This window comes from Eptatretus burgeri, chromosome 2, assembly GCF_056783735.1.
Source record: "Eptatretus burgeri isolate ZD-2024b chromosome 2, Ebu_testis_v1, whole genome shotgun sequence".
NCBI lineage: Eukaryota > Metazoa > Chordata > Myxini > Myxiniformes > Myxinidae > Eptatretus > Eptatretus burgeri.
Window position 1 is genome coordinate 152,574,624 of NC_140962.1, and position 26,487 is coordinate 152,601,110.

General features: G+C 44.3%; 1 protein-coding gene across 12 annotated transcripts in view; it reads left to right on the top strand.

The window, feature by feature from the left end:
* Positions 1 to 26,487, top strand: part of LOC147033582 (E3 ubiquitin-protein ligase Midline-1-like) — a 126,221-nt gene that overhangs the window by 29,278 nt on the left and 70,456 nt on the right. For 11 of the 12 annotated variants that reach the window (XM_085856836.1, XM_085856743.1, XM_085856796.1 and 8 more), the window contains 2 exons: positions 4,602 to 4,835; positions 25,247 to 25,269. In XM_085856836.1, the coding sequence (XP_085712962.1) occupies positions 4,602 to 4,835; positions 25,247 to 25,269 (257 nt within the window). The remainder of the gene's footprint in view (positions 1 to 4,601; positions 4,836 to 25,246; positions 25,270 to 26,487) is intronic. The other variant, XM_085856806.1, reaches the window with a different exon arrangement.

Genomic DNA, 26,487 nt, shown 5'->3' on the forward strand with positions numbered 1-26,487 from the left:
CAACAAAAAGTGCTAAACATGCCTAGGTTGAAAGGTATGTCATTGGTGACACCTATATATCAGTGTTTATTTAATGTGTGATATATCATACCGCCTTTAGAAAAGTATTTGTCTATCATTTACTGTGGAAAGTAAATAAAAGTTCTGGAACAATATAATTACATGGGTGTTTAGCAAATGTATTAAGAAATCCAAAAATCAAAAAATTTTTTTTGAATGTTGTGTATTAAGATCGGTAGTGCAGACAATGTTCCCCCACCCCTCAAATGAAAAAATACCTAATTTGGATGGATTTATGTAATTTAGTCAATGTCATGATATTTTCCCTGTTGTTATTGAAGGATACTTTCTAAGAATCAAACAAAGGTCAATGATAGCATGTTCATGAACAAGATTAATGTTTTTTCCCTGTAATTTCTCAAAAATACAGAATTTCAGGGATTTAGATACTTAATAATGCACATGTGAAGGTATCAAACACCCATATTACACAATATAAACCAATAAGACAGTAGCAAGATGGTTAATCATGTGCAATCTGATGAATGAGTCAAAGGTGAAAATGAAACACAATCTTCTGTTATTGGGTGTAAAATTACAGAATAGAAACAAATGTGGTGTTCCATACTAACAAGGCCATTACCTAGGCCCAATGTGTTACTGATAAACATATTCTCTTATGAACCAAAAACGGGTCCTTTATAGTTTCAAGGACATATCTGATCATATGCACTGATTGTAAGTGATATAAAATGTTCAAGATTAACTTAAAAATCATAATCATTATCCAGTTCTTCAATATCCTCATCTAAACTTTCCCCATCGTCTGACTCAAAGATGGATGCCTGGTTCTCACAGTCTGGAAGTCTGCACATATCAGTGCATTTCGGTCCGTTTGACAGACACACACATTTTGGTAGTGAACACTTCCTTTTATAATTGCAGGCCAATAAATCAAGGACCGCCTCAGGTGCTGGCTGACCATCCATCCAGTTCACCATCAACTGTTAATCTCTTTCTTCCTTCTCCATCTTTTATCCTCGGCCAACAGGACTTGGTACTTCCGGGTCCTGTTCAAGACATCGTCTCCATATTTCAGCCTGGTAGTTGGCTCTTTGTGCGTGTTTCACTAAGGCCTAAGTCACATTTGCTCTACGGCGAGGATACAGCGGCCGTACGCCCTCTGAATTGACAGAAACGTGCGGCGGCCGCAGAGTTTCTGTGGTGGCCTCAGGGTGGCCCGACGCCGTATGGCTATCTTTTACAGGCCGTAGGGGTCGCCGTGGAATTATAACGCGGAGTTATAACTTTTTTCATTTCTACGTTGGCTGGAACAATTCGACATGCCATAGTTGTGACGTAGTTGTGTTCCACGTCGACCGTACGTAGGGCGTACGGTGGACTTGCGTTATTCGTGCGGCTGCCGTAGTCTCTTATCAATGAAAAATGAATTTTGCCCTAAAAACCGAATACATTTTAAAAAACCGAACACAACGAAGCGTTCATGTTTGTTCACGTGTCTCCCCCACCTGTTCGACCCGCATCTTCGCGCTTTGTTCATTCAGTTCGTCGGTGGAAGTACTCGTGAAAGCATCTCTCGTGTGTCGATCGCAACGTTACTTTGTGTTTTCACCTTGATTTGTGCTGTTTTTTATTTTTTTACTCATCTTGTGTTTGAATTAATAACAAAAAAGCAATCCGATCACGTGATGTGACGGACTGTCGGGCAAGGATTTAATTTCACAGAAAAACCGGTTGTAATTTGGAATATCCATGATTACCTCAGCCCGATGCGTTTGATAAAAGTGATTGTGGTTCTGGAGGCATCATGTTTGATGAGCTGCCCTGGGAGCAGCGCTCGCAGAGTGCGCGAGCGATCGGAACCCAGGCCGGAGCTCGAGCCTGTGTGAACCTTTGGATGTGGTGATTGTACCAGTTTACATACAATACACCGCCACCGAAGGTCATTTACTTATCTTATTTTACCTTAAACATGGGGAATTTCAGTTGAAAGTGTCTTAAAAGTGGGGTTTCTTGGGGTCGAGGAACAGATTAATTCACTCCATTATTTCTTATTGGGAAAATAGTTTGGGAATCGAACTTTTTGTAATCCGAACAGCCTCCTCGAACGAATTCAATTCGGATTCTGGGGGCACCACGTACTGGTGTATTCCGAACTGTTATATTTTTATTTCAGTAAAAAAAGAACTGGTATATATACCCACTCGTTACCATCCGTCTGGCCACACGTTCGCCTTAGGGCCCCCCTGCGGTCACCTTGCGGGCACCTTGAGGCTACCTTGCGTCTGCCTTGAAAATTCTATGGCCGCCGCAGACATGCCCTAAGGTCACCGTGCGACATCAAATCAAAGACCGTACGACACCCCCACGTTTTCGGTCTCCACAATTTCTAAATACGCCGTGCCGCTCCCCGAAAAATGAAAACATATGTGACTACTACATTGTGTGACCGTGGAAATACTGCGGCCGCCGTATAATTGCTAGTGGTCGTAGATTTTGGAGACCCCACGGCTGCCGTGGCAAATGTGACTTAGGCCTAAGCAGTCCCTGCATGGTGGAAGCTGGTGGCTCTCTATCTCACCTTTCTTAACACAGAATAGGTCATACCTGAGATCATTGACCTTGGTGGATGATGCCTTTGGTGCATAGAGGAGGCAAGTAAATGCCTCTAGTTTGTCCATCAATTCTCGGGAGAGGTCCCATCTATGACCCAAATCTAGGAATGTGTCCTGGGTTTCCCTGTTGCTGGTCGAGTGTTTCAAAGCACTTGTCTTCCCTTTGCCTGCAAACACACTGACAGTGTCACATCCTGTATATGCATGCATCCCAATGAGAGCCCTTTTTCAAGAATATATAGCCTATAATAGGAGAGAACCATTAGTTTAAAATAGAATGTCTTCTTCTGTCTTACGCCGGTTTCAGAAAAGTTTATTTTGGGATGGGGTTACTAAATGGCTAATAACACACAAAAGGCTACCACCAATGCAATGCTATCACATCATTTCTGACTGTAGAGATGTATACCCTGCCAAAAATTACGATGAGCATTATTCCCCTTGGATGGTACCGGTGGCCAAAAATTACCGGGTCTGGCTCATGGCCTAATTCCATAGGCTCATGGCTCATGGCTGCTATCCTGTGAGCCACTTCCGTGCTTATCATGCAAGCTGTTGACTCTCAGAAACTTGTCTTCTGATTGTGTTGTGGCTTTGGGTCTGCCAGTTTCCAAGTGCCTTTTGATGGTGTAGGTAACTGTACTCATTGACACCTTGGCTTCTTTGCAGTTTCTCTCAAGGAAAGATCTGCACTTTAAAGGGTTATAACAGTCTGTCTGTCTTCCTTTGTTAATTCTCTTTTTCTCACCATTATGATAGCAATATACTACTTCCTGCAGTGCAATACCGGGCGTAGTGGTGTGCGCATGTAATCCGGATACTCGGAGGCTTGGGTTGGAGGATCGCTTGAGGACGGGAGCTCTGCGCTGGGCCACGCTATGAGAGGGTGTAGGGCAGCCCGGAATCATGGCGAAACCCAATCCTTATCCCTGTGTCGTAAGAGGCGACCAGGGTTGCGTCAGGAAGGGCATCCGGCGTAAAACCTATGCCAAATCAGTATGCGGATCATAACGGATGATCCGCTGTGGCGACCCCTAACGGGAGCAGCCGAAAGACACACACACACACACACACACACACACACACACACACACACACACACACACACACACACACACACACACACACACACACACACACACACTTCCTGCAGTGCAATATTGTCCAAATAATGCTTCAGAGGGTGTTGCAACACAGTCTGTACAAACACTGCTTTTATACAGACAGAGGGTTTGTAACTAATCAACCAAAGTTGGGACACCTGTAGGAATTGTTTGCATCAACTTTCAAGGCTTAATTTACTTCTATTGCTGCAGAACAGCTGCAGTTGCTAACCCATTGCTTGTTCCCTGAAAAGGGCCTTTTTTAACAACTCTGAAATTTACATTATTTTTCAGTTTTTGGTAACCTAAACTTTTTTTTTTAACCTCTGGCAGTTTACCACTTAGCTTTGTACCATTTCAGGTTATTCACTGGACTTGAACTGCTTAAATTTCAGTAAAACTGGAAAAATAGGGGTGTTTTAAAACTTTTGACCGGTAGTGTACGTAATAACCTCACAACTTCATTGTCATTGATCCCTGGTTAGAAAAATGCTCTCACTTGCGTGAACACACGGACCACGTCAACTTAACATTCTAGCTACCCTCTTCAACATAACAATATGTTTGATCAGGCTTTCTGTTCTTAAAATGCAAGCATGTTAAAATCCATCTTAATCAATGTGCACTTCCAAAAGTTGAATTTTTCGAATACTGGACCCAAAAACTGGACTGGACCCAAAAAGCTTTGCAGATAAGTGTCCACATCCACTTCATTGCTTCATTCTACATACGGTATTTGTCCCGACCCGCTCCTGCCATAATTCATCGTATATTTTATGAATTGTACTCTTTGTTTGTTTTCCATTTCCTCTAAGTTTATTCTTGACGTTTTTGACGAAAATCATGCTATAATTTCTCCTAGCTCTCAGGCAAAGGGACTGAAGACAGGCTGGAGATGAAGCGAAAGGAGTTGTACCAATATGTGGATGAGGCTGTGGATCTGATGAAGAGTCAGGTCAACAAAATGCAAAATGAGAGGCTTTTTCTGCTTCAGAAGCAGATTGAGAATTTGCAACGACAGATGGAACATCTCCGTAAAGCAGAATCCTCACTACAAACAGCATTGCAGGAGCTGGAGGTCATTTCCTTTCTGCAGGTGAGTTTTCTTGTAAATTTATAACCAGGGGTTCACACAATTTTTATTTTTATTATTATTATTATTATTTTTTTAGTAGGTTCTCCAATGACTACCAGCAGAAATGGTTTGGTACTCATGAAAAAAATTTTTTGTCAGCTTCGAGCACGCTCGTCTCCTTTCTCAAGCGGCACTCCGATTTTTAAAGCCACTCTAAGCTTTGTATGCTTCTTACTCCTCTGTGAGCGCTCTCTCAGAATGTCCGCTCCAGACGAGACGCTCGCAAGCTGCTCTTTTTTTCATTCTGGACATTGCTGAACCTTCTCTTCTTCCTCCTTGCTCGTGCGTTATCCTTAGATATATTTTTTGATTTTCAATCTTATAAGTTATAAACTTTCAATATAAGAAAATAACTTAGAAATTATATTGTTACAATTTATAAACTTAATTTTGTACACTTAAATGTTGAAATCACAGTACGCATATCAATTATCACACTTATCACGGAAGACTCTCACCTACACTACCTGAGAAAACCTTCCATCAAAAGCCTCTGTTGTGGTAGTCCGCTTTTGAGCTGTCTTGGCATATCTGATGTCTTAGCATCAGGTGATTATGCACGGTAAAAAAAAAATCTTTGTTTTTTTTAAACTGTGTGTGAGTACCTGTGTACCAGTTATGTGAACCCCTATTCATAACAAAAGTTATAATGTTTAATTGAAAAAGTTCAGAAGGGCCTAAGCCTGAACTTCTTGGTCTTGAGAGAATGTTAATGACAATGATTTGTACAGTGAAGTAAAACTATGGGATACTTTACAATACTTAGAAAAGGAGGACTATGAAGGTACATTATGCAGTGCCTTCAGAAAGTATTCACACCGCTCGACTTTTTCACATTTTGTTGCGTTATAGCCTGAATTTAAAATGGTTTAAATTGAGATTGTCACTGATCGACACAAAATACTCCATAATGACAAAGTGAAAACAAGTTTTTAAAATTTTTACAAAATAATGAAAAATAAAAAGCTGAAATGTATTGCGTCAATAAGTAGTCAACCCCTTTGCTATGACACTCCAAATTGAGCTCAGGTGCATCCAATTTCCTTTGATCATCCTTGAGCTATCACTACAACTTGATTGGAGTCCATCTGTGGCCAAGTCAATTGATTGGACATGATTTAGAAAGAAACACACCTTTCTATATAAGGTCCCTCAGTTAACTGCATGTTCAGAGCAGAAACTCTCCCATGAGGTCCAAGGAACTGTCCGTAAAACTCCAAGATGGAATTGTGAGGAGGTATAAATCTGGGATGCTTGGTGTTGGCTTAATGGTTAGGGTGGTGGGCTTGGGAGCCAAGAATCCTGAGTTCAAATCCCACTCGGCTGTTGAATTAATATCAGGTGGGGTTGACTCTGCCTGTCATCCTTCCGAGGTCGGCAAAATGAGTGCCGGCATGCTGGTATCCTGTGTCGGAGTGGTGACCCGTTCAGGATTGTGCCCAATAGCCAAGGAGACTGTTGAGGCAGCACCAATGATCTGCATAAAGTATAGTCCCAATGGATGGATAGATCTGGGGAAGGGTATAAGCTATAAAACAATTTATTTCGTGTTGAGAGTTCCCAAAAGCACAGTATCTCCATCATTAGGAAATTCAGAGAATATGGAACTACCCAGACTCTTTCTCGTGCTGGCCATCCAAACAAACTGAGCAACCGGGCAAGAAGGACCTTGGTCAGGGAGGTGACCAAGAACCCAATGCCCATTGTGACAGAACTACAGAGTTATTTGGCTGAGGTGGGAGAACCTGCCAGAAGAACAACAATCTCTGCAGCACTTCACAAATCTAGGCTTTTTGGGAGAGTAGCCAGATGGAATCCACTCCTGAGAAAAAGACACGTGACAGCACACCCAAAGTTTGCAAAAAGGCACGTGAAAGACTCTGAGAGCATGAGGTAAAATATTCTATGGTCTGATGAGACGAAAATTGAACTCTGGCCTGAATGCAAAGCACCTCGTCTGGTGGAAATGGAGCACAGCTCATCACCCATCTAACACCATCCTTACCGTGAAGCATGGTGGTGGCAGCAGTATACTATGGGGATGTTTTTCAGCAACAGGGCAGCATCATCATCTGGAAGACTTGAAAGGATAGAGGGAACAATGAATGGAGCCAAATACAAGCAAATCTGTGAGGATAACTTAGTTCAGAGTGCAAAAGAGCTTCGACTGTGGCAAAAAGTTATGCTCTAACAGGACAATAACCCCAAGAATGCAGCCAAAACAACACTGAAATGGCTTCAGAAGAAGAACATGAAAGTCTTTGAGTGGCCCAGTCGAAGTCCAGACTTTAATCCCATTGAGAATCTGCAGAAAGACCTGAAGATTGCTGTTCACCGACGCTCCCCATCCAACTTGACAGAGCTTGAGTAAATCTGCAAGGACGAATGGGAGAAAATCCCCAAATCCAGATGTACAAAGCTGATACAGACATACCCAATAAGACTCGAAGCTGTAATCACAGCCAAAGTCACTTGGACAAAATATTAACTCAGGAGGTTGAATACTTATTGACACAAGACATTTCAGCTCTTCATTTTTAATGAATTTGTAAAAATTTCGAAAAACATGTTTTCACTTTGTCATTATGGGGTGTTTTGTGTAGATCGGTGAGAAAAAAATTTATATTTAATCTATTTTAAATCAGGCTGTAATGCAACAAAATGGGACAAAAGTTGAGGGGTGTGAATACTTTCTGAAGGCACTGTTTGTGTATGTATTTCATGTGTAGATCAGAGCTTGTTTTTATTGTAGTGGCATTTCATTGTTGTGGGACTTAATAAATGGCGTGGTTTATCAATTTCCACATTTGTCAAAGTGGAGAAATTGACTGGTGGTGTGCATGTTTTTTTTTTTTTGGTGTTGCTGTTGTTTTTTTTTTTACGTTATCGAAGGCTTGTAATGGAGCTGCCACACAAGTTGTTCTTGAAGAGTTAACGCTGCTCTGGATGCAGCTTTTGTTGCAGTGTTTTCCTCTTGTCTTCCTTCTTACTCTGAGTTTCAGCTGCTCTGGATGCAGCCATTCCTGCTGTGTTTGCTACTCATCTTATTTATTGCTGTTGAGGAGATAAGGCTGCTCTGGATGCAGCTTTCGCAAGTCGTTTTTTGTCAAGTTCGATTCTTGTACATTTCCTTCTTTTGGGAGGAGACATCTTGCTGCAAAATAGAGCGCGGGGGGGGGGAGGGGAGAACGAGGAGGGAGGTGGAGGCAAGTAGGGAGAGGGTGAAGGCGAGAGAGGGTGAGGGTGGGGGAGAGAGAGAGAGAGCTGTACTGTATTCAAAGGGGGCGAAGCAAGGATGGGACAGCGAGAGGGGTAGGGGGAGGGGAGTTAGCAGAGAGAATATGTTCTGCTTTATAAACACACACACACACACACACACACACACACACACACACACACACACACACACACACACGGCACAACACAAGATTGTTAAAGGAGACAAACAGCCACTGAGCTTGGGGTAAGTTCCATCACTTCCGGGGCTCCTCTGGGTATCAGCACAGTCACAACAATGGCACTGCTTTTCTCACCATACTCAGCGGGGCATTTCCTCAGGAGGAATTTCTTCCTCCCCATGGATGCCAACCAATTTGGATTGTCTTTGCTCTCATCCTTTTAAATAATATACATCAAGCAAGGAAGCAGCACATACCATTGTTAAAGTTGTTGCTATGACTTGGCCGCCGACTTCCCAGACTTGGAGTGAACGATCTAACAATTACACCACTGAGATTGGAAGGTGGTGGTAAGTTTATCCTGTGTGAACCTGTTGCCATGTATGTTGCTTTTTACCCCTTCATGAGATGTGCCTGGAAAAGTCCGACTTATCAGTCGTATGCTAATGTTGGTTCTGATCTCTCTACCAAAAGTAATTAAATAATTTGGTTATCAAGCAATTAAATAATGTTGGTTGATTTATGATCCCCTCCACCAAAATTAAAGAAATAATTCACCACTTCCCCCTTTAATCACCTGTTTCTAAGACAGCTTCACCAATAATTACCGGTTTCCAAGAAACCTTTATGATTTTTAGCTCACCGAGAACGTAGTTCAGGGGAGCTTATGCGATTGAGCAGTGTCTGTAGGTGAGTGAGTCAGTGAGTCAGTGAGTCAGTCAGGCAGTCAGTGTGTCAGTCCATAAACACTTCAGTCATTATTGAACTTGAACCGTTCCAAGTTCAAACTTGGAACCAAACACATGATTTTGATTAAACTTGGCAACAAACTTCAAAGCTGATGCCTAACAAAAGTTTATTGACCACATCAACATCTGCGCTCATTAAGGGTTTTTTGACTCCTCAAAATAGGTATTTGCTCTCTTCTCCGAAACTACACACACAATTTTGATGAAACTTGACTACAACCTTCATCACCCGTGATGGACCAAAGTGTATCGACCACAACAAAATCTGCGCTCATTAAAGAGGTCTGGGGGGGGGGGGGGTTGACCCTCCAAAATAAGTATTTGCTCTCTTCTGTCAAACTACACACACAATTTCGATGAAACTGTCACCCGTGAAACCCGATGAAACTTCCAAATCACCCGTGATGTCACTAAGTTTGTTCATTGCATCAAAAAATTCAGGGTCTAAATAGGTCTGCAGGAGATTTGAGTGACTTGCTCCTGATGCAGGTGAACATCAGGACAGGCGGTACTATGTTTTACAATTTCCAAGTGATGAATTTTTTGTTGAGGGGCATTGTTGATTGCGTGCCTGGAAAATAAATAAATAAATATAAAGAGAAAGAAGAAGCAGAATTATGGAGTACAGGTATCACCCACTTAGCAAAGGGGTTACATACCTTTACAACCCAGCTTTATGCGAACCTTTGTTATGCGGGAGGTGGTTTTCCATTATTTTTGATGGGAAAATTGCACTTCGTTTCCTAACTGGAATGTTTTGGTCGAAAAGTAAAGCCATTTGCCTGGTACAACGATAGTTTTCATTGTAAGTGACATAATATTATTATTTTCCTAATAATGCAGACAGTAACACAAAAATAAAGTTAATTTAGTTGGAACACTTACCAAAACAATCTTGAGTCCACGTTTTCGTATGGCAGTGGGAGGTGGTGGATGAGATAGTTATTTTTTTAACCCTTTCATTCTGAAAAAATAATCAGCCCATCGAATAGTATTGTTGGAAAAATGTATCGTACTTATCACCGTGCCATGGAAGTGAATGACATTGCACAGTCACCATGACACTGTCATGATGACGGTTCCTTCGTTGTAGCGAATAAAGACCTTCGTTAAGGAATGAATAGTCCAAAATGAAAACATTTGTTGTCGCGAACCTTCGTTAAGCGGAGGATACCTGTACACAACAGTAAACTACAAAGGAATGATGAATGTAACTCGAGCAACAACCAAAGTTTAAGCTCCGAAGTCGGATGACTTACCATCACTTCAGCAGTGTTTGGAAGAGAAATTCAGCTCCTTTAATCAATAGTTTTATATGCATATGAAGTGGCTTGACCCAGCCAACTGAGGTGATATTGTTACGAATCTGGAAGCCATGAGCACACCACATACAGGTCCTATAGCTCAGTTAATTCGATAAGTAAATGTGGATAGATAGCTCCCTTTCCCTTGTTTAATGGGTAATTAAATGTTCATGCACCGCGGAGTTATTTTGATAGTTAGGATTTTTACATCACTCACATCTACAACTACAACAACAATGCCATCTTCGCTCTCACAGCGACAACCCTCTGCTCCCGGCATACTCCGTGCGCTCGCTGGTATGCGGGCGTGTTCAGTCGGGGATGGAATTCCATTCCCAAATATGGTCATGAACCGGTTCGTTTGGCAGCGCGCCAAATAAGGGAATGCGTCGTGTCCCACCCACTGAGGACGGGCCACGCCTGAACGAGCGGCGCCCGAGAGTGGGCCACGCCTGAGCGGACCGTGCCCGAGAGCGATAAAAGGAATGGAGAGCAAATAATCGGGGATCTGCTCGAGCAAGAGAGGAAGAATTCGCGCCCATTCAAAACGCATCTCTCGAGGCTGGGCGAAAGGCATTTCATCGCTGGCATGCTCTGGTTCCCGGGTCATCTCGTCTCGTGGCTGGCGTGGTGTGCGTCTGGCTGCCCTTGGTCCGTTCGTTCCTACTGGTGCTCTGGGAAGGTGTGGACATCGAGCCGCACGCTCGCGGCCAGGTAGCCAGCTATCTTCTCGTCCCTCAGCTTGACTTTCCTCCGAGCTGAAGGGATAATAAAGACCATTTTGGGTCCGTTTCAATCGGATGTGCATCTGTGTGTGGGCCCATCTTTAAGTAGAAATTGTTTAAGTGCTTGTGTGTAAATTTGCATTCTCTATTAGTCGTGATAACTCTGCCCTTACGTGCTTCCCTCGTTTCCCCGATTACTGTGAATAAATACCCCAATTGTTAAATGTATCCGCTCGTTTCTGTGTTTCTTCCATTGGTTTAGCATGGCGCGTGTTGGTGAATTACAAAGGCTGTTGCCGCTGTAAATGTACATTTGGACCAACGGGCCTTCAGCAACCATCCGCACAGGTCGGGCACGCGAACGGCTCGACTCGTACGAGTGTCGTCGAGGGTGTGAATACTCGGTAGCTCGCCATGCGGATCTCTAGGTATTTTGAAGATTGGCAAATAACCCTGTACCACGTGGTGGAATTATTGACGATTCACGGTCCTGCAAGCCTGTAAGGGACCCGTACCTCCAGATTTTTTCCGAACGGTGTGATCTAGATTCCGGGTGTTCGGCAGAGTCGACCCTACTGCTCCACCTAGCGGTCGTGCTCACAGCCGATACTCGGCTTCACAACAATATAGAGTTCCATTTTCCAGTCACTTGAATTTCTGGCCTCCCGCTTTAAATTACAGGAAGCCACTGTGACTTTGATAAGTCCAAACTGAAAAGGGAGTGGAAAGACCCGAGGTACACAGTGAACCACTACTTTAGCAAAGTGAAAGCCAAGTCGATGTGGAAAAATATCTTCGAGCACTGCAAACATGAGTTTCGAAATGTGTTTGTTGCACCGAGCTCTATAACACAACTAGAGAGTCCACCAGCTTCCCTGCACGTTACTGATTTGTCCTCACCAGCCAGCCAGCCTGCTATCCATGTTTAGTCCTTTTAGCCCAGACTCCCATAAGAGAATGAATAGGAACATGTGATGTAGAATTGGATTTGAAGGTATTCCAAAGACATTTGACCAATGTTAACAAATGACAAACATACTTTAGGAGCAACTCAACAAAACTCATAGTCTTCAATTATATATAATCCAAAATATGCCTTTATTATCCATAAAATGCATTCATCAATGATAAAGACATAGCACGTTTACAAGTCCTACTATACACTGCGGCCTGTCAGAGGCTCTCAGGGTCTCAGAGCGTACAATATTATCATGAGGAAGTCGTAATGTCGATATAATCACAATCTCAAAATAGAACCAACTACGCTAACAGACTCATGTTTACTAATTCGGCATAAAGAAATATTTACTGATTACGGAAGTGAAGCAATTTTGTATATTTTCGTCAGACGCGATCTCCAGCCAGTATTTCGTTCTACAACTTGGCCGCGTGATGAAACCTAATGCAGAAATGTTTCTTTTTAAAATCGAAACATGCAGTTTTAACTCTGAATGGGTTAACCGAAACGGATGTCCATAGCATCCCATGCACGACAATTTACAGCAGAAATATGGCGTCAATAAGATGGACACATGACGTCAATTCCGCGGAAGAGTACATATTGCACCACTAAAAGGTGCGGTTTCATCGATATTCCGGTAATCCCCTCGACTCCTAATGAAGTACTTCCCTTCAAAATTAGTCATTTCGGTGATTTGCGGAAAACCCCCGCTACAAAAATCCGTCTTGACCCAAGCCTTCTCGGAACACATAAACAAACCATCCCAGGGCTGATCATGTGGGCCGGCGGTGTCCTAGTTCTGTAAATTAGTGATAACACATTCAAGGAGCCTCTATAAAGAAGGCTTGTGCTTTTGAAAGTATGGAACTCTTTACGGAATTAGCATGAAAAGGGCAGTTAAAGGATTAAAACCAGTCAATTCCCATTCACTGACTGTGGATGAAAGGACTAAACATGGATGCTGAGCAGACTCCGCGATACGGACAATCACTAGCTGCCGAGTGTGCTGTGTCACGTGATTGGGTTTTCGTATATCATGCTTCGCCCGCTAGGGGTGGCAGGAGTGTGCTTCTGGTCGCGCAATAAAGCGGAGTAGATGGTGGCCCGCGTGCTTCTTGCGTCCCACCGCACCTCGTACACTCTAGTTGGCGACGAGGATGGTTGAATACGGACTTATGCCCGTTTTCGACGGGGACGACTTCGAATTGTTTTCGGAGCAATTGGAATGCTATTTCCACGCGAACGATGTGGTCGACGAGAGCAAGCAGAAGTCGATCTTGCTCGCTTCGCTTTCGCCGGAGCATTATCGACTACTGGGTGATTTGGTGGCACCGAACAGGCCCCGGGATGACGAGCTGTCGTTTCGGGACATTGTGGAGGAAATGAAAGCACACATGGCGCCGGAGAAGTCAATGCAGCTCGCTAGATTCCAGTTCGATCGCCTCTCGAAAGGGGCTGAGGAACGCGTCGCTGAGTTCGTGGCGCGGATTAAGCGTTCTTCCGTAGCCTGCAAGTTCACGGCAGGGGAGCGGCCAGCTCGGCTCAGAGATCGTTTTATTGCTGGTTTACGAGATGCGAAGATGGTTTCAGCGGTTTTACGGCTGAAGGATGAAGCCATTACATTCGACTCGGCAGTCAGCACGGCTACGGCGGTCGAGCAGACTCGCGGGGATGTTCGAGCCATCACCGGCCACGCGGGGTCGCGAGCACCCCGGGACGCGCGCACGACCGTCGATGCGGGTCGGACGTCGCCGCGCGGCCGCGCGTGCGGCGGGGTGACCCCGCGGACATGCTTGGGATGTGGAGGTCGACACCTGCGCCGTGCATGCCCGTGTAAAGGCAACGTGTGTTTGAATTGTCACAAGGTGGGTCATTTGATGCGTGTGTGGCGTGGGGCGCCGGCCACCGTTAAGGTCATGGACGGCGATGTGCGAGGCGACTCGGGGCGGAACCAGCGGCCGTTGTTGAGCCTGTTTTCAATTGGCCCGGTGACGGCGCACCCGATGACGGTGGAAGTCGAAGTGAACGAAACGCCGATCACGTTCCAGGTCGATACGGGAGCAGCGGTGTCGCTCATCGGCGAACAGACCGCGCGTAGACTCAACGGCTTGAGGCTTATCAGGTCAAACCTCGCGCTGTTCACGTACACCCGCGAGAAGATAACGCCAGTCGGGATTGCAGACGTGTCTGTGCGGTACCAAGGCCAGGTCGCCACGCTTCGGGTGTACGTCGTGCGGGGGAGCGGGCCGTCTCTCCTCGTCCGAGATTGGATGGCCCGCATCAGGCTAGACTGGGCCGCAGTTCACCTTGTGCAACCTGTGCCGAGCCAGTGGGAGGATCAGTTGGAGGAGATTCTTCAAAGACATCAAGGGTTGTTTAGCGCCGACCTTGGGAAACTCAAGGGCATGGAGGCGAAACTCTTCTTGAAGGAGAGGGTGGTTCCTCGGTTTTGTAAACCGCGTCCGGTGCCGTATGCCCTGCGGGACAAGGTCAAGGGTGAACTGGATAGGCTGGAGGCCTGTGGAGTGATCGAACGGGTGTCGTGCTCGGATTGGGCCACCCCGGTTGTCACGGTGCTGAAACGGAATGGAGACGTCCGATTGTGCGGGGACTTCAAATCCACGGTTAACCCGGGGCTCAGCGTGGAGCAATATCCATTGCCGTCAATGGATGAAATATATGCGCGATTGGCGGGGAGTCAATACTTCACGAAGCTAGACCTGCATGATGCATATTTTCACCTGCCGATGGATCCCGGGAGTAGCGAGCTTTTGACAATCAACACGTGTCAAGGGCTCTATCGATATACCCGACTCTGTTTTGGGATTGCTTCGGCCCCAGCTTTGTGGCAGAAAGCCATGGATCAGGTTTGCATTGGCCTGCCCGCTCAGACCTACCTGGACGATGTGCTCATTGCGGGGAAAACGGCGGACGAGCATCTTACGAACATTGCCCAAGTGCTGACAAAGCTAGAAGCGTGCGGCCTGCGCTTGAACAGGGACAAGTGCGCGTTCTTCAAGCAGCGCTTGGAATACCTCGGGCACTTCATCACGCCGGAGGGGCTGTTGAAAGGTCCTCGGAAGGTGGAAGCGATTCAACACATGCCACCGCCTCGCGACAAGACGCAGCTGCGCTCGTTCATTGGTATGGCCCAGTATTACCAAAGGTTCGTGCGCGGGCTCAGCTCACAACTTGCGCCGTTAACGCGGTTGCTCAAGAAGGACGAGCGCTGGGCTTGGGGGCCTGCACACCAGGCGTCGTTCGACCGCGTCAAGCGGCTGCTCACAGAGGATACGGTCCTCGTGCACTACGAGCCTGCGCGTCCGCTCCTATTGGCATGCGACAGCTCTGCATATGGCATCGGGGCAGTGCTCTCCCACAGGATGGACGATGGTTCCGAGCGGCCTGTTTGTTTTGCATCCCGGACCCTGTCCACAGCAGAGCGCGGATATGCCCAGATTGAGCGTGAGGCTCTCAGCCTCGTCTGGGGTGTGCGGAGGTTTCATCAATATCTGCTGGGGCGGCATTTCACTTTGCAGACGGATCACAAACCGCTTCAATTCATCCTGAGACCCGAACGCGGGGTGCCGGTGGTAGCAGCCGCGCGAATACAGCGGTGGTGTCTGTTTCTGGGTGCTTACGATTATGATATTCAGTTCCGAAGCACCGAGAAGCATGCTAACTGCGACAGGCTCTCACGCTTGCCGTGTGCGGAGGGTCCAGCTGCGTCTGAGTTGAGCGACCGGGTCGATGTGTTCGCGCTGGGCCAGGTCCAAAGCGGGCCGGTCATGGCCAGGCAGGTCGTGGTGGAATCGGCTCGTGATCCGGTGCTTGCCCGTGTCGTCCAGGCGATTTCTACGGGGAATTGGAGCGATCTGCCTTCGACACCGGCATTTCAACCTTTCACGTCACGCGCAGCGGAGCTGTCGTTGGTCCAACGGTGCGTAATGTGGGGGATGAGGACCGTGATTCCACCGAAGTTCAGGCAGCGGTGTTTGGATGAACTGCATGTCAGTCACCTTGGCATCGTGAAGACCAAGAGTCTTGCTCGTAGCCTGTTGTGGTGGCCGGGGTTGGACAAAGACATTGAGCAGTTGGTTAAGCGTTTGAGAGTTTGAGGTTAAGCGTATGAGAGTTTTAGCTCTCATACGAGCCTCGACCAAGGTGTACAAAACAACAAAAAAAAAAAGCGTTGCGCCACGTGCCAGACAGATGCTGATAACCCGCGTCGAGCTTCGGGTCTCTGGCCTGTGCCAGACCGAGCTTGGCAGAGGGTCCATGTAGATTTTGCGGGACCGGTTAATGGCAAAATGTTTTTGATTGTGATCGATGCATTCTCTAAATGGCCGGAGGTTGTAGTAATGCAGCATACATCAGCAAACATTACAGTAGAGAAACTGCGGACGATCTTTGCTAATAAAAGGTTGCCGGAGATCCTGGTCTCTGATAATGGTCCGCAGTTCATCGCGGGTGTATTTGATGAGTTTATGCGCCAGAATGGTATTCGACACCTAAGGTCCGCACCGTATCACCCTGAGACGAATGGCCAAGCTGAGTCGTTTGTCAAGATGTTGAAGCGGGCTTTGCGCAGGGGGGGTGTTGCACCTGTGCAGACGGTGGTCGATGTCTTTTTGCTCCATTACAGGAACGCAGTTCATCCTGTCACGGGTGATTCGCCTGCCATTCGTCTCTATGGACGGGCTTTGCGGTCCAGGCTGGATTTGCTGCGACCTGGAGGGTCGGGGAGTGGGGCAATGTCGCGTCCGGCGAGGCTGCGCATCTTCGAGGTGGGGCAGCGGGTAATGGTACGCGATTATTTCCACGGTTCCAAATGGGTGCCGGCGGTGGTCTCTGTGGTGCTGGGGCCGGCGAATTGCATGGTGCGGACTGATGGTGGGGATGTGTGGAAGCGGCACGTGGACCAAATGCATGATCGCTGTTCAGCGTCACCCCCCCCCCCACACCTCCCCGGGCCGAACGATGCGGGACCCCTACCGGTAGTATCGCCGGCACCTGACGTTGTGTCGCCGGGGCTGGTTGGGCCGACGCCAAGGGGGTCTTCGCCTGATGCCGTCCTACCCGGGGACGTCGAGCAGGCTGGGCGGTCGGGGGTGGCTGGTGTTGCGGAAAGTGCGAGTCCGGCGAGGGTGTCACCTCGGCCGAGCCGGGAGGCGTCTGAGCCTGGGCTGTCTGGTGGCGCTGCCCGTCCGAGGCGGGTCAGGGTGCAGCCGCGGTACTTGGAGGATTATGAGTGTTGATGGGTTTCAGATGGTCATGTTGTGATTGTCCGTTCATCGTGTGACGGGTCATTTTACGAGGGGAGGAGTGTGCTGTGTCACGTGATTGGGTTTTCGTATATCATGCCTCGCCCGCTAGGGGTGGCAGGAGTCTGCTTCTGGTCGCGCAATAAAGCGGAGTAGATGGTGGCCCGCGTGCTTCTTGCGTCCCACTGCACCTCGTACACTCTACCGTTGACCTCTCTAGTGGTGTTATAGAGCTCGGTGGTTTGTTGGCAGAAATACAAATGTGTATAGGTGTCAGCAATAACATTGTGGAGGGGGATTTAGCCATGTCACTCACATGATATCAGACAGGAGGCTAAATCTCATGCATGGCACCATGGAGGATCTTCTTCTTGTTAAAGTCAACAATTTGGTCCGCACAGTAAAATAGAGGAAAGAAGTGATGGAAGCTGCCCTTGACAACACCATGAAGCTACGGCAGAAAGTCAAATTGGACGTCACCGACGACCCATGAGCCATTCTTGGAGCCCCAGTAATACGGTGCAGAATCAGACACAGTGACTGAAAAATCAAGCAGCAGCAGCAGTGACAGTAGTATTGTTGGCATCAGCAGTGATGACAGTTGTTCTGGGGATGGAAGTGGCTATGATCGGAATGATTCGGACACGTCAGATATGGAAGACAATGTCCAATGATTCTGACATGGAAGTGTTTTTGGAAGCTCTTCTTGGCAGCTCTGAGGATGAGGACATTACATTGGTTTTGTTTTTGTGTTGATCCCAGGCTGTTGTTGGATGACTTAACATTATGAATATTTTATAGTTGGAGGTATGCTAAATATTTGTATCAGGGATGATTTATATGAAATTGACAATGCATTGCAAGTGTTTTTTCTCGACTTTTTGAGACATTATGATCATAACAAACAATGTGCAGTTCTTGTTCTTTTTTTCGAGTTCTCTATTTATTTGAGAAAATGAAATCTCTTGTAAATAAAATTGAGAGCGATGTACAGCTCTCGCAGATTTTACAAACATGAGTCTCTGTAACAGTTAGGAAATACCAATGTTGGCTGGGAAGCAAAGATCAATTTTTAGTGGTAATCTTTATGCTTTCTTTCTTGATTGAAATTAATTTTGTTTTCTGTAATTCTTGTCTATCAAAAAACCTGAAATGTCTTGATTCCAATCTTCTCTCCATTAAAATCTACGAGTCCAAGATTATAGTGTCTAAAATACCAGTGATTCAAAAACCTTATTCGTACAAACTTTTTGAGTAACGCTTTTCAAAATGTGATTTTCATCTGTACATTCTCACAATATCACCAACTTTAGTAAATTTTTCTCAGGTTAATCTTTTAAAAAAAATTAAGACCCCCAAGAAGGACCCAGAAGTCCCTGACAACCCAAAAGTCTCAGAGGACCCAAAAAGTCTCCAAGGACCCAAATGTCCCAAAAGTTCCCAACGACTCAAAAGTCCCAGAGGACCCAAAAGACCCCCAACACTAGATTCTGTAGACCCTTGAAGACTTGACTATCCGACAAAAAAAAATCCGTTAGAATGCCCATGTCTTAAATGCACGCTATGTTAAGGTATATAAATCTACCACAGATTGGCATTCTAATTACAAAATATAAAACAAAAACAATGACAACATTTCAACAAAGCATATATTAATTAACACTGATAATATTTACAACAATAATAAAAATAGTAGTATCATATGGAATTGATAATAACAAACAAATAATCCCCGCGTTGGCCCAATTCACACCTGGGCTTGGTGAAAGGCAAGCTCATGCTCAAGCGGTGCAGCAGGCAGGTATGCTACAAGACTGTGAAAACAAATGAAAATTTGGTCCATCGGACCAACAGGCCCACTAGTTTTATAAATATTTCTGATGGTTTTGCTTTTATTGGGGAGTAGAGTATATTGTTACTGGTAGGCCAGCACCCATGGGAAACCCATTGGCAAAATAAGTATGATATTTTGACTTGTAGAGTTAGATGATGCACATAGAGTTTTCCAAAATGATTACTGGCAATTCGGCAGATCCAGAAATTATGTAGTGTAAACAGTTTAGTTACTTCACATAATATGTGAACGTTATATGTTCACACACATGTGAAATAGAATTTGTTTACACATCCTGTATTTGCGCACTATTCAGCCTTGAAAACTTGGGTGAAAACCCAAATTATGTATAACATCAACAACCTTCCATTTTTTTTCCACTAACGTTTTGCATAAAAGGCCATCAAAAGGACAGGTTGCATTTTTTTTTTTTATTAAAGACTTCAAATATTAATCATCACTATTTTCTTTCCTCTGCATGAATTGTAATGAAAACGTACCTTTCTTTCATGATAGAATCTGCATTGTTCATTTTTTTTTTTAATGTACATAAACTCAGCAGTCTGCTTGATTGTACAAAATTTTTGTTTGGGCAGTGTATTGGTAATAGACTGCTGCCTTAATCGCTACCGGAAATAACATGCATTACTTCATTTCCTCTGCATGGGTTATAATCGAAACGTACCTTTCTTTCCTCAAAACATACGGTCTTTCTTTCAAGATAGAAGACATGTTGTTCAGTCCTCAAATGTACACCAGAGGCCTGAAGCCCGATGCCTATAAGTAGCGACGAAAATGTTGGACCTATGATTTTATTTATTTATTTCAGGTTACAATTGTGGGTGGATTACTGGCAATTCTGTCAGGCCAGCCAAGTTCTGCCTTGGACGGACAGAGCTTCAGAGCAACAGACTGGCAAAGCATATTATAGTAGATAGATACTTGTTTACAATACCTTGAATTATAGAAACCCATTTCTGAGGTCTCAATTCAGTAAATGTTTTATACAGTCTCTCTTTCAAAGTCTTTAATTACAACAGCTTTCCCTTCATTAAAAGCTATATGTGATATAAAACCATGATATCTTCTAGAAAATTCATAAATGCTCCCATAAAACTCTGTTCCTTCATCAGTACATAATTTATTTGGTTTCCTTTTGCTTTTATTAAATTTCTTTATGAAAGCACTCACGAGAATAACACCCATTTTATTTTTCAAAAGAACAGCCCACACATATCTTCTTCTTCTTCTTTCAGCTGCTCCCGTTAGGGGTCGCCACAGCAGATCATCCGTATGATCCGCATAGTGATTTGGCACATGTTTTACGCCGGATGCCATTCCTGACACAACCCTGGTCGCCTCTTACGACACAGGGATATGGTACACCTATTTTAACCGGGGTATATTTATTTATATTTGTTTAACAGCCCACACATATCTCCACCTTAAATAAATAATGGTTAAGGCATACTTGTCACCCCCATCATTTTAAGTACAATTAAGTCAGCAGAACAAATGTAATCATCTGCTTTGGAATATACAGGAAATGGACAAAAAAGGAGACAAACATAAAAAAGAAAAAGAGGACTGAGAAGGCCATGTTCGCTAACCGACCAGTCACTCCGCAAGCCCCTCACCTGAGCTCACAAGAACAAATCAAAACACTGGGATACATATCAACTATTGGTCACACCCAGGCAAAATTCCAAATTTCTGTCCTAACTTCCTGTGTCAGTGGGGACCCCTCTAAGATGGTAACCCTCGCCAAGAAATTGCTTTGGGAGAGCTGAAACATTCTCTTCAATCTCATTCTTCCCTCCAGGTCTTCAAAACAGCTGTTCATCACCATCTCATATCACCATTGATCCAAAACCATGATCCCTATCCAAAACTTTGATCTTTAATACCCTCATTAAGCCCCCCCTCCCCACCCCTTCCCCTGTTCCAAACCCATCTCCTTCCAAAGTTCCAGTCTTTTTTCTTGAGTTTGCTTCTGTATCCATCTTGTCCACCCTGTGCATCCTCCCCTACCCCTCATTCCTTCCCACATCCCTGATTTGTCCAAGTCTCTCTCTCCCTCTTTTTGTCCTTAAACCCTTCCGTTGGTATCCCTGCCACACCCTCTACTGTTATGTTCCTTTTGTTCCGTTGTGTCCTGATCCGTTCTGTTTTCTCGCTCTTCCACGAGCCTTGACTTTGTACACAAAAAAATGCAACACTGTATCAAGAGTTCGATTGGATCCTGGTTTTTCTCACAGGTGTATATATTTAGATTGCCGCATTACTGGCTTAGTGATATGCCTAATCTCTTAAATAAGTTAATAAGCACCAGGATTTTGTGATAATCCTAGTTTACCCTCACCGAAGGAGAGGGTATTGCATTTGGGTCCATTTGTTTGTTTGTCTGCACAGAACTTTCATGTTTTTCTCTGCAACCGCTTGTCGGATTGAGACAAAATTTTCAGCAGAGGAGAGACTACTCATGTAGAATGTTTCAGTGATAATTATGACGTCATAGGTCACGTGGTGTGACAGCCATGTTGGAAAAACGGGAAAAATTTGGACCTCTGTATCTCTGAAACCGCACCAAGGAAAAAATTTAAACTTGGCACATAGCAAGTACTCCTCATGAAGAATGAGTGTGATATTTTTGTGATGTCATAGGTGCCCGCGTTATGACGTCATAATTGCATATGTAGAACTACATCCTATCAGTATGAAAATTTTTGAAGGTCATCTCGGGATAAAATGGTCCACAAAATATTTTTTGATGACGTTATTGATAAAGTAATCCGGCAGCCTTTTTTTGTTTGTTTTTGTTTTAAACCTTCAAAAATCTCTGAAATGGCTGAACAGATCGAGGAAAAACTTTACACATATGACTGCCTATCCATGAAGAACAAAAGGGTCACACATATGACATCATAGGTCACATGGTTTGGCAGCCATATTGGATTTACCATAAATCCTATAAAAATATACCACTCAAAAGAATTCCTGGCGAGGGTCTGCAATCTCTGATTGCTCTTTTTCTTGCTGGATAGGTTGACAAAATACAGCAGAGGTGTTTTTCTCTAATACTGCTATGAATGGACTCTTCCCATTATTTTGTACTTGATGAATGCCTTCTCTTATCTATAATTACACTGGTAACTCCCAGCTCAACCACCTTGTTGTCTGTCTGCCTCTCCCTTTTCACCTCACTGGAAAATACCTACTCTGAACCATACACAATTGGCCCTTGAAGGTTTCCCATTTCTCTAATGCAGACTTTCCATACATTAGCTTTTCTCAATATAAAGCACCTACCCCTCTTGTTATACCCTCAGTTTGCCTTCCTGAAATCTAACAGCCTTAACCTATTATCCTGAACTCTACATTTCAAGTGTTGCACACAATATGTTGTAATCACTTGTACCCAGATGTTCCTCTGCCTCCACCTCCTCATTGCTTCAAAAAGATCTACGAGCCATTTTCCATTCGTATTAGTTACCTGGCCAACCACTCCGCAAGCCCTCACCTTTGCTGACAACCTTCAATGAGATACCTTATCGAATGCTTTTGAAAGTCCAGATATACTACACTGTAGCACTGCACTCCCCCTCATGGACTTTTCTACAAACTGATTTAAAAAGCAATCCTGGATTAGATCGAGAAAACCCTCCTCGGCTCTGCTCTTTCCCCATTTCTGGACCCAAATTATCCTTGGCAAAGTAAAATCGCCAATAATCAATATTCCCCTTTCTACAGGACTTTCTGAATTCTTCTTGAGCTCCTCTATGTTGTTCCTCCCTCATACTAGGAACCATGTAGGTGCATCCTGCAAGTATCTTACTGTTCTTACAACCCCCAATCTCATTCCACACAGAATCGTCTGCATTAGTTCGCTCCTAAATGTCATAGCTTACTCTCAATATAGTATCACCTTTTACACAGATATCATCATCATCATCATCATCATCATCATCATCATCATCATCATCATTATCATCATCAGTACCATGCATGCTTTATACAAAGTGTCAGCTCTTCTGAAGCAGTTTCTTGACTAAGGTTGCAATCCTGAAGAGGTCCCCACTCTGACACAGGAAGTCAGGGGCAGGAATTTGGAATTTTGCCAGGGTGCTGGTGATAGCTTGCTTACTCCTCATGAAGGACATCGTGGTATCTTTAATGTTCACCAATAAATCCCGGCAGATGGGATGGCCAGTTTAACGTCCATCTAAGGGGCGGCACACACATTGATGCCTCTCCATGCTTGCGAAACACCAGGATGACTGCAGCTGGGCCGAGATAACCTCAGGCTTGACAGCTCAGATGGGAGTGTCTTCCAGCCCACATTGCCACACTCCCTCCAATTTCCCCTTTCCCATCACTCCTGTACATCATGTAGCCTTCACTTCCTGCCCTTCATTTTGATTCCTCACTCAATCATGTCTCACTTACTGCAACTACCTTATTTTCCAGTGTATAAAACCACACTTTTTTATCAGCAAAAAAAGTTAAAGTTTGGGGTGCGGTTTATACATGGTGGGTATGGAAAAAAAATCAGTCTTAATAATGATCAATGCTGAATTTCAATTACATTCCCAATGAACACTTTTGCAGTAGTCAATACTGCTGTTACGCTCAATTGCGCCATTTAAATTTTGAAAATCGTTTCAGGTTAAGAGTTTGTACAGCGTTTTAGAAACCTTGTGCAGAAAATAAATAAATAAAACGGAGACACTCGGAGTTTAGGTGCGTGGCATACATAGAGCCTCGCAGCTCTGAAAATGACATTAAACACAAAAGAAGAAGAAGAACACCTGGTCTCACATCAAAATAAGGATTATTCACAACAGCTGGAGTCCAATAATGCCTCAACCAGACGAACTTTCTTACTTGGCAAGCCTTTGTATTCAACCCAGGTTACAAGAAACATGAGCTGCATCTCGATGGATCCACCACAGATGAACTTTCCTATTTCCCGGATTTGGTATTTTTATCAGTTGAAGATCAACATTTCATGACGTGTTTCCCGCAGGGATTTTCGACCCGGATTCCGAGAAGTATTGGTCAGATGCATCTTGGTTGAACTTTCACCATTACTCCCGTCGTGATGTTGGCTGAGCATTATGGAGATTGGGAGACTGCCGGCGTTCTTCGAGAGGATGAGAAAGGTTGACCTTTCGATGATCTGCGGCTGGATCGTCAAGGTGTAAGAGGAGATGCTGTCAGACATCATCAAGGTAGCATTTCTGAAATGCTGCATCTCCCACAACACGGACAGCACAGAAGACATCATTGTGGAGGAGGAGGCTGCAAATGACGGTGGCAGTGACAGGGATTTTCTCTTCCCTGATTAGGACAAGGAGTTACGTTCCGTCTTCGACGAGGAAAGCTTTGACGAGGATTTCCTTGGGTTTAGCTGAAAATCTTCGTCAAACCCAAATGGCCCTTTTCCAGGGCTACAAATCCACAAGAAATATGTACGATACCGATATAAATCCCTTTTCTTCCTTTTTCTAGGAACAAAAAAAATCCTCTTTATAATGTTAAAAAAATAAGAAAGAAAAAATAAAAACTTCTTGGTGTCCTCTCTTCTCTCTGCAACATCTTGAAAATGAGAATAAGACAAAATTAAGCAGACTTGGGAGTAAGTATGTTGACACCTCCTTCACTTTGTTCCGTGCAAAGTTAATGCACAAACATATTTAGATGTAGATCAGAAAATAATATGATCAATAAATTCATTTGTTTTGAGGGTGAAAAACATGGATGCGGTTAATACACGGCCAGGGTTTAGGCACTGGAAAATACAGTACGTCATACCCTTTACTGTTTTCGCTTCAAACTCCATTTTATCACTTAAACTCCCTGCACTAGTACAGAAAAGAATATGTCTAATCTTTCCCTTCCATTAATTTTTTTTTGCTACCTTGACCGACGTGTTACATCTTCACCCACAGTTCCTTCCTCGACAGCCGTTCCCCTTCCCCTCTAGTATAAAAATGGCTTGATCTCTTCTTCAATAACTACAGAAAATACTTCATTATGCAAATTAAACACAGCTTGTAATATTCAAATTCATGAAATATAATATTTAATTGCTTCAGAAATGTAGTGTTAATCCTTTTTTTTTCCTGCCTTTTCAGGGTTTCGAGGATTTGGTGATTAGGTATGCCTGCAATGTTGTCTGTGACATTTTTCTTTTGTGGTATATATGATCGAGGCTCGTTGAAGAGTTAGAGCAGAATGAAATGGAAAAAATGGAAGGGGAAAAACACCAACAGCAGAGAAGGAGAGTGAGAGTGAGATCAAGGGGAGGGAAGAAGGGTGAACAAGCCAAACACTGAATGTTTGAAACAATGAATGTAGGTAGCTGAATGAAACAAAACGATGAGGAAGAGGATAGTGGGGATGAAACATAAAAGGAACAAAACCACCCAACAACTAAAAAATAGAGATATGAGGGGGAAAGGGGGAAAAAATCACAATAACTTGGAAAAAAACAGAGTGCTTGGGGATGGGGTCATTTGGGATCGAAGAGATCATCCGTATGGATGGAGGTCATGGTGAACAGCTATCTTTAAGCCCTGGAGGGACAAACGGGACTGAACAAACTGTGGAAGTTTGAGATTGTTTTGAGTTTGAGATGATTCCACAGGTGAGAGAAAAGAGGACCAAGTGAGTGGAGGTGAGCAATGAGCCTGGATTTTGGAAATTTCAACAGATGTCTCACCAGAAGTTTCACCACCAGATTTAGGGAGATTCATGTAAGGAATTGCTATAGTCCAGCGGAAATGTGAAGCAGCATGTTGTGGCATCATTATGAAGTATTTTGGTTGATTCATCATCTCTGATCTATCCTGAATCAGAATCAGCCGGGTGCCAGACTCGCACCCTTGAGGAATTTTTTTCGAGGCGAAAAACAAAATGGCCACCACCGACTTTCGATAAATTCTGTTTTGGGCTATATCTTCACTTCGAATGCACTTACAAACACAATTTTGGTGTCTACTACTATGTTTTCATGGCCAAGGAATCCGATAATGATAAAATTGAAGGTGTATATGTGCATGGCTCACAAAGTGAGTATGCAGTGGTATGTTTGTGGGAAATTCCACATAAAACTATTATGAGGTGTACTTAGACAAACGATCAATGGTCAGAAATGAAAGTGGACATCTTGGGGAATCTGTAGAAACCGGCAATATCATACTCTCCATTTCCCTGTTTTATTAAAGATGAATTAAAGCAACAGAATATGGGTGCAGTTTGATTGGTAAAATTTTTATTTTACTGTACGTTTCTTATGTGACAGTTATTTTGAGTGTTGTGACTCAGAATGTGAACTTTGGTGTCTCTTTTATGTTTTGATGATGTTCTGTCTCCC